Source organism: Buteo buteo, chromosome 26, assembly GCF_964188355.1.
Source record: "Buteo buteo chromosome 26, bButBut1.hap1.1, whole genome shotgun sequence".
Taxonomy (NCBI): Eukaryota; Metazoa; Chordata; class Aves; order Accipitriformes; family Accipitridae; genus Buteo; species Buteo buteo.
In genome coordinates this window covers 3,479,425-3,497,573 of record NC_134196.1, presented here as the reverse complement: position 1 = coordinate 3,497,573, position 18,149 = coordinate 3,479,425, and the positions used below count along the sequence as shown (strand labels likewise).

The window sequence follows — 18,149 nt, the reverse complement described above, 5'->3', positions numbered from 1 at the left end:
TATTACCTATAAATTCAGATTTCTATATTAAATCTCCAGAGTGAGCACCTCCTATTTTCTGAAGGAGAAGGAGGAAAGAAAACCTGCTGAATTTAAAACTCCCAGTGAAATAGGAGTTGCATGTGCTCTGCTCTACCTGTTCCCAAAGATAACCCTTTAACTATGAAAAGAGTTTAACACGATGATGATAATGATTTTAACGTTTTTGTCAGGAGGAATGACCACCTTCTTGGTATCAATGGAATTTCAACACAAGAAACACTTTCTCCCACTCTGCCAGAAGGCACGGATAGATACGCTACAGGAGTTGTGGAGTTTCAGAAAGTGAGTTTTATTTTTCAGAAGTCATGGATGTCTTCACTGGGCAGCAATACCATAAGCACAAAGATAAATTTTTAAAAGCTGTCTCATAAAAACCTCAGCTAGAGACAGGCATAATTACTAAAATTTGGGATACAAACTTTAGTCCTCAGCTCACCCCAGCACACCTAAAACCAGGAAGAAATGTTGGCATGGGATTTATCTGAAAGACCAACAATTGTGAGGAATTTGAGATTAGTCAGAGTAATGCATTCCAAAATCAGTGAAAACTTACCTTTCATCAGATCCCTTTAAAAAAACCCAATATGTTAATAGAAAATGCCTTGGGTACCATCACATTAAGAAAAGGAGATCAGTTTAGGCCTTTTGGTACAATATGTTGTACTTACATTTTTTTCATGAGTAGTTGTTCATGAATAACTCCTTGTGCAGATATTCTAATTGCACAATAAAGGCTTTTTGTACAGAATTCTTTTAAAATAAATTTTTGCTTTCATTGGAAGGTAAGAATAATCTTAATGGATTTGTATTGTTTTGGAGGAAGAGTTTTCTTCCTTATAACCCTCTAGTAATGCTGTAATACTGCTAGCATCTGAGACAGATTAGGAAAAGGGTTTTCTGTCTCAGTTTTTGCATTGCAAAGTTTTACTATTTATAGTAATAGGAAAACTATTGTTATTTTTGAGATGAACAACACTGGTATATGAAAGAAAATATTTGGAGACCTGGCTGGCTTCTTATTGTCAGGCATTTGACATATACCTTCCAGAAAAATTGTAAAGCTTTCTAGAATATTAAATATTTCTTTTGCTGTCTTATTTTGTCAAATAGTTCCAGAATTTATTTTCTGTTCTGTTCCTGCATAAACCAAACTGCTGTATACCTCAAGTAATTGATAATGTAGGTATAAATAAGTATTTGAAATATATTTGAGATTTTCATGGAAGATTTTTTTAAAGAGTATGGAGACCTCACCTTTAAAGAAACCAGAGGCATCAACTTTGAAGAAACCAAGAAAAGAAGCCTTGAGTCCAATTCGAAAAAGACAGACTCTTAGACAGTATTTCATGAAACATCCCAACATAATGGAATCTCCAGAAGCACAAAGGTAAATGAACACAAGTTGTCAGGTTCATATACAGAATAAAAATATTTTGTCTGAAATTTAGTTTACAATTAAGTGTGTATTTTAAAACTTTTTTCTAGCAAAAGGACGAATTTGTTCACAGTCCACTTACTCTTCTGTTTTAGTTTGGTATAAAATTGGCTTCCACTCAAGAGAACAAAATCTGTCTCATTTCTGTTTCAGAGAATAACTGTTGAAGGTTTTGAAGTCTTTGTATTAATAATCAAAGACTGTATTTCAGTTGTGTTAGCCTGAGCATGTTGATTTGTCGTGGTGGAAAAGCTATGTTAATCTGCATACTATAATGCTTTTCAAACTCTGTTGGGGAGCTTACCTGTTAGAAATCCAATAAAGGATGTTTATTTGTTCCTGATGTTCAGGTAGTTTCAGAGTGGTTTTTGTTATCCTTTTGCTAGTCTTTTTGGATTATGTGTTCTGTAGCTTTTGGAAAACTGTTTCTTGAGAGAAACAAATGAAAATTCATTCACCTCTTCTTTTGGCAGATAATTGTATATATTTGGTTAACTCACTAGTAACAGTACCTTCTGATCTAGAAGAATTTGTATTATTGATTACCTGGTGCTTTGGTCACTTATGCTTCCAGCAATTAGCAGGTAGAAAACTAGAAATAGCTGAATATAAGCAATGACATAGCTGATTTGGGAAGTCTTTTAAATAAAGAACGTCAAAAAAGTCTTCCATACACTATCTTTTAAATATTTACCTAAACTGTCCATTTTTCCTCCTCGACAGAAAACACCTGCCTTGCTTAACGTGTTTTTCATGGCTTTCAGTGGGAGAGAGGATGTTTAACTTATCCTGGGCTTTTTGGTTTTTCAGCTACTCTTTCGTATCTTACATAATAACATTGCTGTATAATACAGTTATCATTGTATACGGTATACTGTTCTGCCCACGTTTTAAAGGTGGAAAACAGGCAGAAAAATAATTTAGACTGATAAAGGGATCAGTTTACAGTTTCTAAAAAAGAAAAAATGAGATTTGATTTGACTACAGCACTGTATGTGTGCCAGATAATACAGAATTGTTTGATCTGGCGGAGAAACAAAAAAAAAATTTCTATGGCTGGAAATTAAAGCCGGGCCTCCAAATTTGAAATAAAATGTTTTCTTCACACTGAGGATGATTAGCTACCAAAACACAGCAATAAAAAGAATGATCCAAATTTATAGTATAATAGTAGACCCTCTATCTCCTGAACAGACTGTGTGAAACATATTGTATTTGCTATAATAATCTGTTTGGATGATTCAGGTACAAAAAACTTCAGACAGAGCTAAACTCTTTGTAAGTACTAAGACAAATATCTTATGGAAGTTGTTAAAATATAAGCTAGGATTTAGTGTGTGTTAAGTGCACTTAAAGAGGGAAAACACAGTTGCTTTTCTTGATGGCAGCAAAAATCCTTTTGCTAGAAATACGTCACATACTTCTGAGTTAATACAAGTCTGTGGATATGCAGTGGGATACTTCCGTGTGTCACTACCATGATTTTCTTTTCTAGAGCTTAAAGAAAACACAGTTTCATGTTTTGCTACTTCATGTATTTTGGTTTAGGAAATGCAAGAAAGAGTTGCAAAAAGTAGCTCATCACACCTTAGTGGTACTGCTGAATCCAATTGTGAGTAATTACGTAAACCAAAAGAAGTTTCATCAAATATGTCTTGAGGAGATGCCCTGGAGGTCTCAGATGAATATCTATCTGGCAGTTGCACACTACAACTTATTTAAAAAGAAACTGGAAGAGCAATACAACATTGGAATTTGTGGTTCACAGCATCTGGACAGGTATACCTTACTTTGTTATTAGTGACTGCTATTAATATAGATTATTATGTTATTGCCATTAATGCAAACAGATCTGAATTACAATATCATCAGTCAGTTTGTCATATGAACAGTTCAGCTTCCAAATGCAGATTGATTTGATATGTAACAAGTTTTGCTTTCCATCATATGTCTGGTGACGTGCACGTTTTTGGTTGCTCGCTTGGCTGGTGAGATGAAAGTTTTGAAATATACTATACTGTGCTATTTTTTGATTCCTTATAACTTTTGGCTATCATTTGTTATTTCTGATTCCTAAAGCTGCTGGAAAGTAATCAAAACTCACTTTTGAGAAACTGAATTTTGTTTGTGTATATCAAAATCCTTTTTAATGTTATAGCTGGGGTTTTTTTGTGCTTTCTTCTTTTTCTCCCTTTCTGCAGTTACAGTATTTTGGATCCTGAATTATTCTCATTAAGTAATTCTGGCACTGTAGTTGTGAGAGAAGCTGTAGAGAGTAACACGAGAACACCAATTCCTCCTCTCCTTAAAAAGTCAGGAATGACTGAAGAACAAACTCGTAAGAGCTGCTAAGGGGTGAACAACTACAATCAGTTTCAACTTAACTTTTTCTTTCTCTTAATTTCTGCCTTAACCTCCATCATTAGTCCTCCACATCACCTTTGGAAAAACACTCAAGCCTATTCAAAGAGAAGGTGCTTCTGCATTTCGAAAGTGTCCTCCGTATTTTCTCTTTTTGGCATACCTAGTCTAAAAGAAGTAATAGTCAATAATGGGACATTTATAGTAACTCTGAGCATTGTTTATTGTATGGATAAATATGTTACTTTTTATTAAGTGGTTATTCTTTATCTTTAGTAACAAATTTATAAATTTTAATAAATCAGTGATACTAGCTTTTGGTTTGCAGAAGCCACACTACCTAGACCTATTAAATTGATAATATTCCAGATTATTCTAAATGCAATGATAATTGTGATCAGTTTCTGTGGTTGTTAATTGGTCTGTAGTTTCCTTTTGATTTCCTAACAGGTCAATAATTTCCTGGGTAATTCTGTAAGTCTTTCTTAAAATGTTAGACTGATTTTTTTAATTATCTTTCCAATTTTAAGTAGAATAATTTAGGTTTCCTTCTCTACTGCTTGCTCCCCAGTGTTTTCCTGTAGCAGAGGCTACCTCAGGGTCAACTTTTTATCTTCTACCACTTTTACTTCAATTCTGTCTTTCACATTTGACAGTTCTATCATCCCAACTATTTTCATTAACATCCTTTGAGGTTTCAACGGGAGCCAAAAGGCTCTTCTCTGTAGGTAACTGTGAAATATAGGACTTTGATTACCTCAGATGTTGGTGATAACATACAAGTCAATGCAAAGCAGTCCTCCTAGCCACCATAAGTTCAAGAACAAATCACAAGCCTGGTCCTTCAAGTAGCGCTTGAGGGAACACATTCTTGCCACAGCTGTAGAGAGCAAAATTCTCCTATCATTCCGTGTAGGACTTCCTTAGGTAGGAATCAACCATCCTCTTTGCCTTTTCCGGGGAGGTGTGACAAAAACTAGCAGTTGAATTCACTGGTTCTCTTTGCAACAGCCTACTTTTAGTTATACTCATTTGTCTTGATACTTACAAGTCACTGAGAACTGAGTCACTGAAAGTTGCTGAAAACTAATGACAGTCCTGTTTACTACCTCCTAGCCTTTGCAGCAATTCTGAGTGAAAGAATTTCATGAAGTGTGTAGTTTGCCATAGAGTTCAGATACTGTTTAGCTTGAAATTAGTTTCTGCCTGAAACCTATAGCTCAGATATTACTGTATCCCACTACCATGGACCTTTGTGTTTCGCCTTGGAGGATATTTGGTATTGAATAAAACAATGAAGCAATTCTACACATACCACAGAATTTGTCAGAAATCTTCCCTTCTTCCTAACTTCTCCTTTTCAGAGGCCTCAGTTTCAGAAAGGTTCTTAGGAGCTTGCCAGACAGTGATTTCTTCCTAAAACTTAACTTCTATGAGGGTTGTGTTTTGGCTTTGAGGCTGAAAACTGGTACACATTATTATTTTGATCAAACTTTTTTTTATCCCTGCTTCTTCCAATGCTAAAGTAAAAGCATCTTATATTTTAAATATCATAACCTTATAAATATGATAACCTTCACATTGGCATTTCCTAACATTTAAGTGTTTAGCTGCCACAGGAAAATCCTAGCTGGCTGATAATATTTTTATTATTATTATTTTTTTGAGAACTTTAACTCATTTTTAACCAGTGAACTTTTTGTCTTCAGGCACAGAGAAATCTTCTGAGCAGAGCATTAAACTCGGTGGAACAGATACTCCTCAAACTCAAATGACAAACGATACAGAAATATCCGTCTCTTATTCCCCCAAAGAATACAACCAGTTTCTGCCAAACACCATTTTATTGCAGCATTTTACAAAAATCTTTTTGCATTTAAGAAGAGCGGTGGTAAGATACACTTTCTTATTAAACATTTTATTTATTACTAAGCATTGCATTACAATACTTACTACTTTCTACATTTAAAAAACCCACACTTCAGAAACTTCATAAAAATTTCAGTGGGGAGAAAGCAATGATTTCTCATCTTCCGCAAAATATCCAAGTGCAGTGTATGAAATGTCAGACATATCACCTATCATAATGCATATTTCTATCAAACATATAATTTTTATAAATTTTTTATTTTTCATTTAGTCTTTGTAACTTTCCTTCTCATGTTTGTTAAATCTTTCTGAAAATACTTGCAGACTTACCTTTCCCTTTACAGGTCTTAGTGAATGTCTTGGTAGTATAAACAGAAGGACCAGTGATTGAATGGAAATGCAGACTGACTACTCCTCCCATAAACCCTTGTAAAAACACATGTATAGGTGGTGTGAATTAATTTTTCTTATTCTCACACCAAAAGCAACAATTAAATTCAATTATAAATTAGTGCTTCTATGAAAATTTCCAAATTAAGGTTCTATAATACTTTATATAAATTGAAATATTGAATGATTTGTTATTAAGGATGATCCACAGACTTTGATTTTGAAAGATTACTTATACCCAAGCTTTGCAATAAAAGAAAGACGCTTTTAATTTCTTTATTTCCAAAGTGTAATTATATTTTGAATGCTATGAATAGGTTCTTGCTCACCGTGGTGGCCACTGGACGTTGCTTCAAAATGCTTGTCGAGAACTTTGGAACTATACTCAAGAATTACAGTTGATTGCTAACCACTCACATTCCCATACGGATGCATTTCCCATTACCAGGGATTTTCTTAGGAACACCATCTGGTTGCCTTTTTATTTGGCATCAGACATGATCATTGATATGATAACTGAACTACAAGCAAGCAGGTCTCTTAAGGTAAAAATTATTTTTATTAAGGCAGTATACTCTTTATTATCACATCTTCAGTAGAGAGAGTTTTCTTTCTCCTGCATTATATTCTGTTACCTCCAAGTTATTGTCTGTAACAAGCTTTTAGAGGATTACAGTATTTTCTAATCTTTATAATTTGATTTGTCCTAAAAAAAGTTTGAAAATAACAGGTAGAATAATGTTTCTTCACTGTAGATTGTGGATCCTGAAGGAGACTTCTGCATTCCCAGTTGTTTAGGAGGTATTATGGATGAGAATGGTGGTTCTAGTCTCCATCCGCAGTCTCCCCTGGATGACGTGAATGTGGTTGACTTGAAATGGATATGTAATCTGATTCTTAAAACAATAGAATTGTTATATCAAATGAAGAAGTGGGAAGCACTGGTACACATAGCTGTACAATTTAACATATTTACACAGTAAGTTACACCAACTCTAATACAAAAATAAAAAGCAACACTATGTAGTTAAATATACTGTTATTTTGCTTAATTAATATACTTTGCTTTTTTTCAGTGAGAGATACACAGAACAAGTGGGTCCGCTGCTGGTGTATGCTCAGAGGCAGCTGCTGGAAAGGATACAGCAATTCAGTGGCCCAGACAGCCATGAATCTCATTTCATAAAATATCTGTCTGATAATGCACATAAGGTGAACCACAGATTTCTATTTTGGGCACTGACTCTTAATGTGAACTAAATATGGAGAAGTACTTTCACTGATTAGATTAATATTTTTTCATAATGTTCACAAATAGTAAATTATAATGAATTAATGGACATAAATGATTGAATTGCATGAAAAGGCTTATATGACGTGATTCCAGCAGCAGCAGAGATCTGGACTTGATGTCCCAGAGAACATTTCTTCCATGCATAATGTACCCATTCCATATTATGAGCCTAAATCTAATTTCATGTTAGTTCTTGATGCCACTCTTTTAACCTGAAAACATTTATTTGGATATTGTGCAGTCTTTGTGATTAATTAAAGTTAAATACAAAGAGATTGCTTTGTTTCTGCATTGGAACGCTGCTTCTAATGACCAAAATTAATCAAACTGAGTTAACCTGAGCACTGACAATACCAATAAAAAACTTGAAAAACTTGATCACCACCAAAAAAAAAAGTTCCTCATTAAAAGCCATGGCTCTATGTATTTAGTAAACTGACATTGCCACTTGGAAATTTTTCATGGAATTAGCTATTAAAAATTAGGATTTTCCTTTTTTTTTTAACCTGAGGTGTATTTCTAAGAAGTTTTGCTAAAGTCAATCGCATGGTTGATATTTTTAATATGTTTCTATTACTAATATAAACACAGGACTTGAAGGAGCAGGGGGGGAAGTGGGATTTGGAATTCCAAATGAGTTTGTTCTGAACACAAACATGGGGTTCAGGAGCCGCTGCCTGGCCTGGGGACAGCACCCTGCTGCCCAGGGCTTGCAGGGACTCCGAAGGCACCCCTGGCTTCCGAAGGGCGGCTGAGGCACTCCGTCTGGTCTCCCGGTAAGGCTATTCCCTGCTGACTTCTTTCAGGCTCTGCCCTCGAGAACAGAGTCCTTCGTCTAAAAAAAAGGGCAATGTGGCAAACCATCACATACTGCTGTAATCTGAGCAGTGTGGACACTTAATCATAGTTTTGAAGGACAACTTGCAGCATAAAGACTAATGTTAGTGAATAGTAATAAGGATTGTTCAAAAAAGACATCATCAAGTTAGAAATTTGGAGGGCATGGCTACATTTCACAATGCAGTGCCATTCAGAGAGTCTAGAACTAGCTCTGAATTGGTTCCTTTGCTTCTGAAGTGATGTAGCTACATTAGCAAAATAAAATGTCTGTGCTGGATTAGCCCTTTATAGAAGTCTGGAAGTTTGCTTCTCTGACAGGGTTAGACGGCTGCTGTTATCTGCATGGAGCTGTTTTGTATAGCCCTATGCAGCATTACATTGTGCTTTACAGGCAGTGTGCTCTTCAGGCATACTTATACTGACAGGTTCTTTGCAAGTATGCATTTATCCACGCAAAAAAATGTGAAATATTTGCTGAACATCGAGTTGCTCGTGATTATGGCAAATACCAAATAAGATACAAGTTTACTTCATTAACATCTGAACACTTATATCCAATATTTAGCTGTTGGGAATGTTTCACCTCTTACTGACAAGGGTACTAGTTATGGGTCATTGGTGTCTTTGTAAATTAGTCCTCTTTTATTTTGTCATATGACTGAGTATTTAGATACTGAACTTTAAGCACCAAACATTGATTTTTCTGAATATTATTCAATTATTATGAAACAAAACTTGCTTTTTAGATGAGTTGCAGAAACTACATAGGGCAGAAATTACAGCTGCCTGTGGCCCATTCTGCTAGTGAACGGATTTTTCCTGGATGCTTTCTCTATCCTGAGATGAAAAATGATTACACAGGTCAGAGCACATTTCAGTTTCATGAGTTCTCTTTTCTCCCAAACCCTTTCCTTTTTTTCATACTGGGTTATTTCTTTTTTCCTCCTTATTGTAAGTGTTCCACTGCTCCTACAATCTGTTTCTTCTAATATAAACTCAGTTTTGTCTTCAGATTATTATCCTTGATATTTTGGATGGGTAGTAATGTTGTCAAGACCTTTCCAAATATATTCAGACTGTATCTGAAAGCAGAGAAAAGCAGTTGTCATCCAGATGCCAGATGACCTACAGTATGTTGAATGAGCTTGGTGGTCTTGGCCCAGTTTTCCATCAGTATTGCTAGATATTCAGCAATATACCCAGAAGTTAATGTGAGCATGCATTGTTATCCATAGAATCAATAGAAAAACTGAAGTGAACTATAAGGTGACAAAACACCTCTTTTACCTCCAGTTGTGCTTTTCAGTCAGGATTAAAATGTTATAGTCATTAATGGAAGTTTGTAAAGCATAGCTCCTCCTATCACAGATATGTCAATGCATTGCACACAAGGCTTTGTGTTGAATTCAGCTGAGGAAAGTCATTAAACAATAAATAATGCTGTATGTAAGGAGAGCAGGTAACATTATGCATTCAGTGGAGAGAGCATGCCAACTCAGAGGTTTAGTCCGCAGAAACTGTGGTAATTGTAGTAAATAGGATTGGCAGTTGTAGTAAAAGATTTGTTTCCAGACTTCAGTCACCAGAATTCAGAGCAGAGAGCTGAGCTGAGGCATGCCCAGGGCAGATGGAATTCAGGGAATACAGATGTGACGTGACAACTAAAAGGTAACAATGAAAAAGATGTAAATGCTCAGAAGTGTTCCTGGTGGTTAATAATTTTGCTTTAATTCATAATCCAACAGGAAACAGAGGTGACAATTATGTTAATATATTTTAGTTTTGAAGTTGTGGAACTGTTTAAATATATGTTTTGCAGGGTGATTTACTAAAAATATGTATTTATGTAATGCAAAATTGTTTCCATAATTATTAATTCCTTTTAGATCACAGTCAAGCAAAAGCCCTAGTTCATGTACCTATTGATGTGAATGATACACTGAAATGTTTTAGAGAAACTCTACAAAAATCTAAATATCACAGCAGAGCACTGAGACACAGCAGAAAACTGCTTTCATTATTTCTTGCACACACACAAGGTGAGTTATTTATTGTAGTGTTTCTCACTTAATAAAGTGTATATGCAGTTAAAATAGTAAAGAGTGAAAGGAATAGATGTTTTTAATTCAAGTTTTAGTTGTTATTGACAATTAGAAAAAACATAAGGTTACATATGACATTTTGTAAGCACAAGCTCTAAGCCTGATTTCCTATGATTTGTGTCTCACAGTTGGATGGTAAATTTTTTTGTCATGCAGCTGTGCCACTTGTCTCTCTGCAGCCAAACCTCTGTCAGAGGACTGACTGGCAGATCTTCCCAAGTTTATTTCCTCTAACAGAGCACATATTTTCATTTGGTTGCACTGACCAATGAGTTATGTCCAATGAGTTTAATTAGGAGACACGCAGACAGAATCATAGCATAGGAAACCAGATAAAAATAGAGTACACAGGAGTTGTATATTTGTTCGAGTAATGTGGTGTGGAAATATTTGTGGTGCTGGAAATAGCATAATACTTTTTGAAACTGATCATATAAATCACTGTTCTGGTCTAGAAAATGCTGGAAGAGCAATCAGCAGTCATATCTCTTCAAATAGAAGGCTGGAATTTAATGTGGGAGATGAACTGATATTTCTACCAACACCACGTGACCTTTCTCAAGAAAAATTTAATTTCTCCTGTATGGTTGAGAGTAAACCCATACCACAGTCACAGCTTTCAGTAATTATCTCTTCCTATGAACAAACAATTGGTAATTTTTTTTCATAAATTTCTGTTTACAGCTAAGATGTAATATCATTCTGCCTATGTGTGTTCATATATGTTTATTCCAGTGTTATTTTCCTCTGTCAGACAGCAGTAACTGTCTGACAGCTGGTTTCTAGAAATAGACAACCTTCTTTCTGTTGATTCAGAAAATCTGCATTAGATCTTAAACAAGCCACTAGTTGGTTCATAACCTCTACAGTTATGTCATCTTATGAAAAAGCATTACTTCAGTGGTGTTAATACTGATGAATCCCAAATTAAAAATCTGCAGTGTAATGTTTAGCGGATTAATTTTAATTCCATGATAGTGTGGTTTTTTTTTTTTTCCTACCAAACAGACCTTTTGGATTCTGTGCATTTGAATATGAGACCTGGTTGCTTGGCTTACATCTTACATTCTAGTAGGGCTTTACTCATACAGTTACAGCTCAGCACTACTACCTGGTTTTGCCGTATGACAAAATAGGTGAAGTGTAGCAGGTCAACAGATGCCGTAAGTGGTTTTATTAGAAGTAAGGGATCCAGAAACGAGCCAGGGATAGGGCTACTCTGCTGTATGCAGGCAGTGTTGTTTAGCAGGGCCAGTGGCCTGCTTCCCAGTTTATCTCTTGAAGAGGAAGAAATTTGACAGGTCTGAAAAAACAAAAATACAAAAGTCTAGGTAAACAGGTCCATAAATACATCCTACTCTAGTTTTTAAAGTTAGTAGAAATAAGAAATTTTATATTTGAGTGTAAAATATACAAGCCTAATAAATCTTTCAAAAATATTCATGCATTGAATTACATCTGAATGCATGTCTACTTCTCATACAAAATTTGTTCACGATTCAGTGACTGATTTAATGATGTGACAATATTTTTTTCTAATTGATTAAAAAATAAATAACAGGAATCCTTGAAATAAACAACCAGAGAGACCTCAAAGTTCAGGCTCTACATGAACTTGGAAATCTTCACTTTTACGCTGGAAACAAAAGGTATATAGTTACTGGATTAAAAAAGAGCATTGTTACGTTATTTTTTAATTGGTATTCATAAACCCTTCACCTGTCTTGTAAGTTCTTGTGCTGTCCTCAAGTCCATGTAACTTCTTTCATCTAACTCACTATTAGCTATATTTTCAGAGGCTTTTGTTCTGGAAATTGTTTATTTTTCTTAGCTAGCTAATTGCAATTAAGCAAACTAATTAAGCATTTCTATGTGTTTTTAAGAAGTAATATCTATTGCTTGACAGTTGAATTTTAGTATAAGTCCCAGTAAGTCTGTTGACCAGGAATGGTATCTTTTTGTATTGTAGAAACTGTAATTCAGTTTTTGACCTAATCAGAATTTCTTATATCTCATGCAATAAAGGTAAAAGGAAGCGAGTCTTCCACTTTGGAAAATGTCAGCAATATGATGAGAACATTTTTTATGTGTTACAGAGCTGCTTTTAAATATTGGTGTCAAGCCCTTGATGAAACACTCAACATTGCTGATGCTCTTAACAACTGGCAAGAGTTAGGTTTTCTAAAAAATGCTACAGACTGCTTTGGAGTTGGAAGATCAACTGATATTAGTCAGAAATTTCTTTCTCAGGTTGGAGTTTGGGGATGTTTACATGCAGCTGTCTTAGTGGCCAAGATAGCTCAGTAAGTATTTTATCTATATATGTACTTCTTTCATATTTTAAACAAATTGCTCATCCAGGACAGTAAGCAACTTGAAACTAAAGTAAAACCACTAAGGAGTTGCTATAAAAAAGACTCATCAAAAGCAGAGGAGTTTTTTCTTTCAGGAAGAAAGTTGGTCTTTTGGAGAATATTGTTTGTTCCCTTTTCTTGAGTGCTCATCTTTGATCGTAATTGCAGCTGTATATTATATGGAGAGATCATTGAAATAAAATGATAAAAAGTCATAAGCGCAAGGATTTTATGGTCATATTGATTTTCAATTGAAATATCACATCTCCCAAGTCATTGCACATATTAAATATTAATGTATCTTGAGGGCAGATTTACTGCCTAAAGTACTCATTTTCTGGTGAATTACAACTAAATGAAATTTGAATTACTGTATTAAAGTCTAGCATCAATAAATATTTCTGTCCAGTACTCCTTGACTGCTGGTAAAACACTATGGATGTAATTCTGAGCTGTTTCTCAATGTATTGTACAATATAAAAATGTACAAAATATGAAATTTAGAAATATCTAAACCAGCTCTAAATGACCTTAGAAGCATTATACCCATGAAAGGGCAGAGCTTCATCGGAGTAACCTGTCTTACCTGAGAAGCAGGTCATATTAATAGCACTGTAAAATATCTGTAAACCAGGGTAGCTTTGAAAGTATTAGCATGGGTATTTCAGGATGAAATGGCATTGCCACATTCAGAATTAGCACCCAAGAGGAAAAGGAGTTGAGTTTAAGTCGATCCTAAACCACAGCTCTTCCAATTCTGAGCTGTGGTGCAGTCTTGGGTCCCATTAGGCAAGACCCAACCCCTAGCTGCTTTTACAGGGGCTTGTGGCACATATTTGCTGCACTGTGTACTATCCCTTTACTGCTAATATGTGCATTCCAAATCCTGACAGGGATCTGGAGGGAGCTCTCCTCTTGGCTTCTCCCTCAGGCAGATCTTTTTCTATTCAGACCTGACTTGGGCTGTTAAACATCTTTCCTTTGAGTTGCTCTTTCTAGAGCAATTTAGTCTCAGGCTGTAAAATGCAGATTAAAGGATTCTAATATTGTATTAAAGATTTCTAATATTGTAGATCTGAGAAGTACCCTACTACCCAGATGGTTTAAAGCTCTGATGAAGTACTGTGTGGGATTCATTTAATCTATCTAGACACCTACCACGTGAAAGTCCACAGGTGCTAGTTATCTTAGGCTTCCTTTATGGAAGGAAATCCATTTTTAAGGTGTGAGTTGCTTGACCTGCTTTATCTATCTAGTTTGTTCTGAGATGAGTTTTGCATTTCAATTGCCTGTTTCTCTCCCTTTACTTTAAAGAGAATCTAGACAACTCCCTTTGTCTAGGTCTGTCTTTGGTCAAATGCTTCTTTCTTTGCATGATATGGCTGAGCACCTATCTACAGAACAGGCAGCTGTTTTCCAATATGGAAAACATCTAGATTATGTTAGTATCATTATTATACTAAATAGAAAAAAAGAGTTTGAATAATTTGTATTGATGGGCACATTCCTATTTCTTATTATTTGTTGTACTTTAGGTATATAACAACATCAAAGATGAGATTAAGAACTAAATACTGCTATTTTTCTGCTATACTTTTTAAGGTAAGAATACAACTTCAGTTAGAATTTGTGAAGTTGACAAATTGCTTTTAAAATTTAAATCTCAATAACCCTCTATTAAAATATTTCTCTTTTCATTTTGATTCTAAAGGAAAACTGGAGATCAGAGGTAATTGACAATTTATGCACATGAGATTAGATGTTTTTATTCTCTGTTTTTTAACATTATTCCTGTGTTATAGCCTAAAAATTATCACTTCAATAAGAGGCTAGTGTCGCAGAGAAATAATGAAATACTGAAAAGTGAAGATGGCTAAAATATTTGGCAGTCAAATACATTTTTCTTCTCTTGAAGTGTTCTGCTTAGGAAGAGCTGGATGGCATCAACAATAGCAGAGTGCTCCCTCTCAGATCTGTACACAGTCTTCACAGATTGTCATAAATTTTCAACCAGGAGAACAGACTCTTCAGAAAAAGAAATTTTTTTAATCTTTTTTAGCATTGAAAGATACTGGTTTGTAATACTAAAATCGCAGCTTTGTAGGAAGTTTGCTCTAAAAATAGAGGATAGTCAAAATGATTCAGTTTCATTTACAAAGAAAATAAGATCATTAAAATTAAGTTTGCAAACTTTCAGAAACCAGCTGTAGAGCAAAAAAGGGTTTAAGTTTACTTCTTTTAAAAGGAAGTTTTAAGATACCAGTAACAAAAGTGATACAGGAAAAAGAACTGCAAGTGTTCTGGCAGTCATACTCCACTGGGGTCAACGCTTACTCATCCAAGCGCAGCGTCGGGAAGTTAGCTGGCTTCTTCCAAAACAAACCAATGCCACTTTCTAACATCTTGTGCCAGCCATGGTTGTGACTGTGTGACCTGTGCTAGGCTATGTTTAAAACCTCGTTAAGTTCAGCAAAGGGAGAACAAGTTGAAGAATTAAAGGTAAAGGAGAATTTTGACTAGCTTCTAGCACTGTAATTGCTGGTGGTACAAAGCTGAACAATTTTGATTCCACCTTTTGACAGAAATAGTAGTAAGTATTTGCTCCAGTTGTATAATGGTAGAAATAATTGTGACTGGGCTGAAGTGGGTCTGATATTAATTGGGATAGGAGCAGCTTGCAGGGCGAGTGTCTTGAAAAATATAATCAATTACTGTCACTGTATCTTGCGAAGTTCAAGCCCATAATTTTTTCCTTGATTTGGAAAGCTTTTCTAACCTTATTTAAATTCCACTTCTGGTATAGGCTGTAGGCTTGTTAATATCTCAGATCTGAGTATGTAAATGCATATTTCTCTAGCATATCATTGCTAATTACAGCAAGATAAACACAATTGGGAAGGAATATCCAACATCAGAGACCATGTTAGCACTTCTCCCTTTTCAAAGGAGGAACATTTAAGTTACTTCCTTAAAGTTCACATCAGTTTTAAGTTATATGGTTTAAGCTGCACTAGCTGACCTAGTTAAAGGTGTAACTAGGGTGGAGCTAGTTTTTAACTGGCCTTAAAGTCAGCAACTCTCCCAGAAACAATGGCTGAGGTGATGACGGGGCAAGGACTTGCTAAGTAAAATCAAACTAGCTTTCGTAGCTTGTGGGGAAAATAAAAATATTTTTCTTCTTATGGAAGACATTTTCCATGAAACATCTTCGGACTGGTAAAGAAATGTTTGAACACACCCCCAGAATCATCTCAAATTTTTCCTATGCATTTTCCTTGACTATGGAGATGTTTGAAAGAATTATCAAGTTCTTTCTGTCTGCTGATCAGAGGCTTATCCTAAGAATTATCTAAGAAGTCTTTGTGAGAACCCCTAGTGATTTATTAGGTATTTTTCCAGTGCTTCCAGAGATTTCTTTGGGATGCTTTGACTTGGAATCTGAGAGAAACGCTATTTGCTCTTTAGGAAGATTTTTCATTATCTGGGGAGTATTTGCTGAGGAATCTTTCATGATTATTTTTCTACACCTAGATTAGTTTTCCTCTTGCTTGTTCTATGAAATGCTGTCCTTAGACTATTTACAGCCTGTTCTTTTTTCCTCCTTCAAGGTCACACATAAAGCATTTTTTTCTAAAACAGATTTTTCATGGGTTTATCTGGAAAAAACTGGATACTTAAGACATTGACTGAGTTTCATTTATGAAGTCATTTATGAGTCTCAAGGGTTGAAGTTTATTATAGTGTTTCACTAATGCCTATACTTCTTTTCACAAGTAGTTCATTATTTTTACTTTCAGACCCTGTTTAGAGTTTCTCTTCCACATCCGACATCTGACTGTGACTTTGCACAATATGAAACAAATATGCTTATTCCTGGTATTGACTTGTTCTCTGATCGCTACAGAGCTGATATCTCTACTGTAGTTGCAAGTCTGAATTTTCTTATGTTTGAACTACATTGTGCAAAACAAAATTTAATAGTAAGTATTACTTTTATACTCTGGAAATTAATTTTAAGACATTGAGTCTTTTTTGTGTGTGTGTGAGTGTACTTATGAGATAGCTCAGAAGCTCTAGCAAAATACCTGTATGGTTAGGTTCTGTGGCACTGTGATAGAGGCAAGGTATAACTTGCTGCCTACAGTTTTTAGAATATAGAGGATACTTGTTTATTCAGGAAGATGACAATACATGGTCCACTTAGCTTAGGCATTTTAGAGGAAATTTCCTGTTATATAGAGTTTGAAATATACGGTACTGAGAATTACTTTAAATGCGGTATGTCCAGAATGCTTTCAATAATTTTACTTCCACATTCAGTAAATAAAAGTCCCTTCTGCCTTTCTCCTTCTCGCATTCTCTTATTCTTCTGTATGGAGCGTTTTTACAGCTTCCCTCTTATGTTGATCACGTGCTTATTTCCTCCATTTAATGACTGACCACTTCCACTTTAATAGAACTTCTTTCAAAGGTGCAGTGCTGTACATTAGAATAAATAGATGGAATTGCTTACTAGTACTGAAAAAGGTGCAATTCTACCTCTGTTCCCGTTTGGGGCTGTATGCTCTAACAGATTTTCATGTCAGGCGATTATCGTATACCTCTATAAATCAACTCTCAGCATGACAGAAAACTCCCCAGCAGAAAAAGTAGATTGTTTTCTCCTGCTTTAATGAGTTGAATCGACTTATTGAAAAGTCCTGCGAGTGGCAGAGCCAGTGCAAGGGAGGGGAAAAGATCACGTGGCTGGCGGCAGGGGGGTGAGAAAGGTCGGGGTAGAGATGGAAGAGGAGTTAGAGGAGGATTACACCCTTTTTGTCAGCGAGCCATTCGTTGCATTGATTTCTGCTGGAACTTCAGGCTAAGTGTCTGTCTGACCGCCTGTCGTTGCTTCTTCCCACCATCCTGCGTTACTGGAGTTCGCTTTGGTGTTGAGCTTTGTCTGACTGCCCTCGCTATGGGAGAGCAAGTGAGATCAAGGAGCAGTCACCTGGAGGCAGGGACACTTAATTTCACTGCTTGCTTCACGTGGCCGTGCACGTTTTTGATTCTTTCTACACTTGTACTAGCAGAATATAGATCCAGGTCATAGATCGTGGTCAGAGCAATTGCAGTTTCAGCAGGATGAGAGCTTCATTTCCACTGAATGCTTAATGTGTGGGGATGTTTTGGATGGTGGGCGCTAAGTTGATTTGACACTTAAATCAAAATACATCAAGAATCAAGTTTTATTAAAAGTAAAACTTCAAAGACTAATTCTGTTGAACTACCTCAAATATCAGTTGGAAACTGTATGGGTACAATCAAAACATTTGCCTTGAGCATTTTTAATCCAAATTCAGAAGTATTAAGCTACTTTATGAAAACTAAAAGTGCTTTTGACAAAAAAGTAACAATGCTGTTAACATTTTCCAAGCTCCGGGACATTTCAAAGTGAAGAAAAATGTAAAAGCTGAACAGTA

The 18,149-nt window shown here is 35.5% G+C and overlaps 1 protein-coding gene across 5 annotated transcripts in view; it reads left to right on the top strand.

Annotated features, from left to right (window-relative positions):
* CFAP54 (cilia and flagella associated protein 54) overlaps positions 1 to 18,149 on the top strand; it is a 110,505-nt gene that overhangs the window by 53,399 nt on the left and 38,957 nt on the right. For all 5 annotated transcript variants that reach the window (XR_012654448.1, XM_075057854.1, XM_075057853.1 and 2 more), the window contains 15 exons: positions 213 to 324; positions 1,281 to 1,429; positions 3,026 to 3,256; positions 3,679 to 3,815; positions 5,548 to 5,729; positions 6,415 to 6,642; positions 6,853 to 7,076; positions 7,174 to 7,309; positions 8,978 to 9,092; positions 10,118 to 10,270; positions 10,789 to 10,986; positions 11,895 to 11,982; positions 12,430 to 12,636; positions 14,223 to 14,289; positions 16,485 to 16,667. Coding sequence is in view for 4 of the 5 variants with exons in the window: in XM_075057854.1 (XP_074913955.1) it covers positions 213 to 324; positions 1,281 to 1,429; positions 3,026 to 3,256; positions 3,679 to 3,815; positions 5,548 to 5,729; positions 6,415 to 6,642; positions 6,853 to 7,076; positions 7,174 to 7,309; positions 8,978 to 9,092; positions 10,118 to 10,270; positions 10,789 to 10,986; positions 11,895 to 11,982; positions 12,430 to 12,636; positions 14,223 to 14,289; positions 16,485 to 16,667 (2,410 nt within the window). In the remaining variant the exon portion in view is untranslated. The remainder of the gene's footprint in view (positions 1 to 212; positions 325 to 1,280; positions 1,430 to 3,025; positions 3,257 to 3,678; positions 3,816 to 5,547; positions 5,730 to 6,414; positions 6,643 to 6,852; positions 7,077 to 7,173; positions 7,310 to 8,977; positions 9,093 to 10,117; positions 10,271 to 10,788; positions 10,987 to 11,894; positions 11,983 to 12,429; positions 12,637 to 14,222; positions 14,290 to 16,484; positions 16,668 to 18,149) is intronic.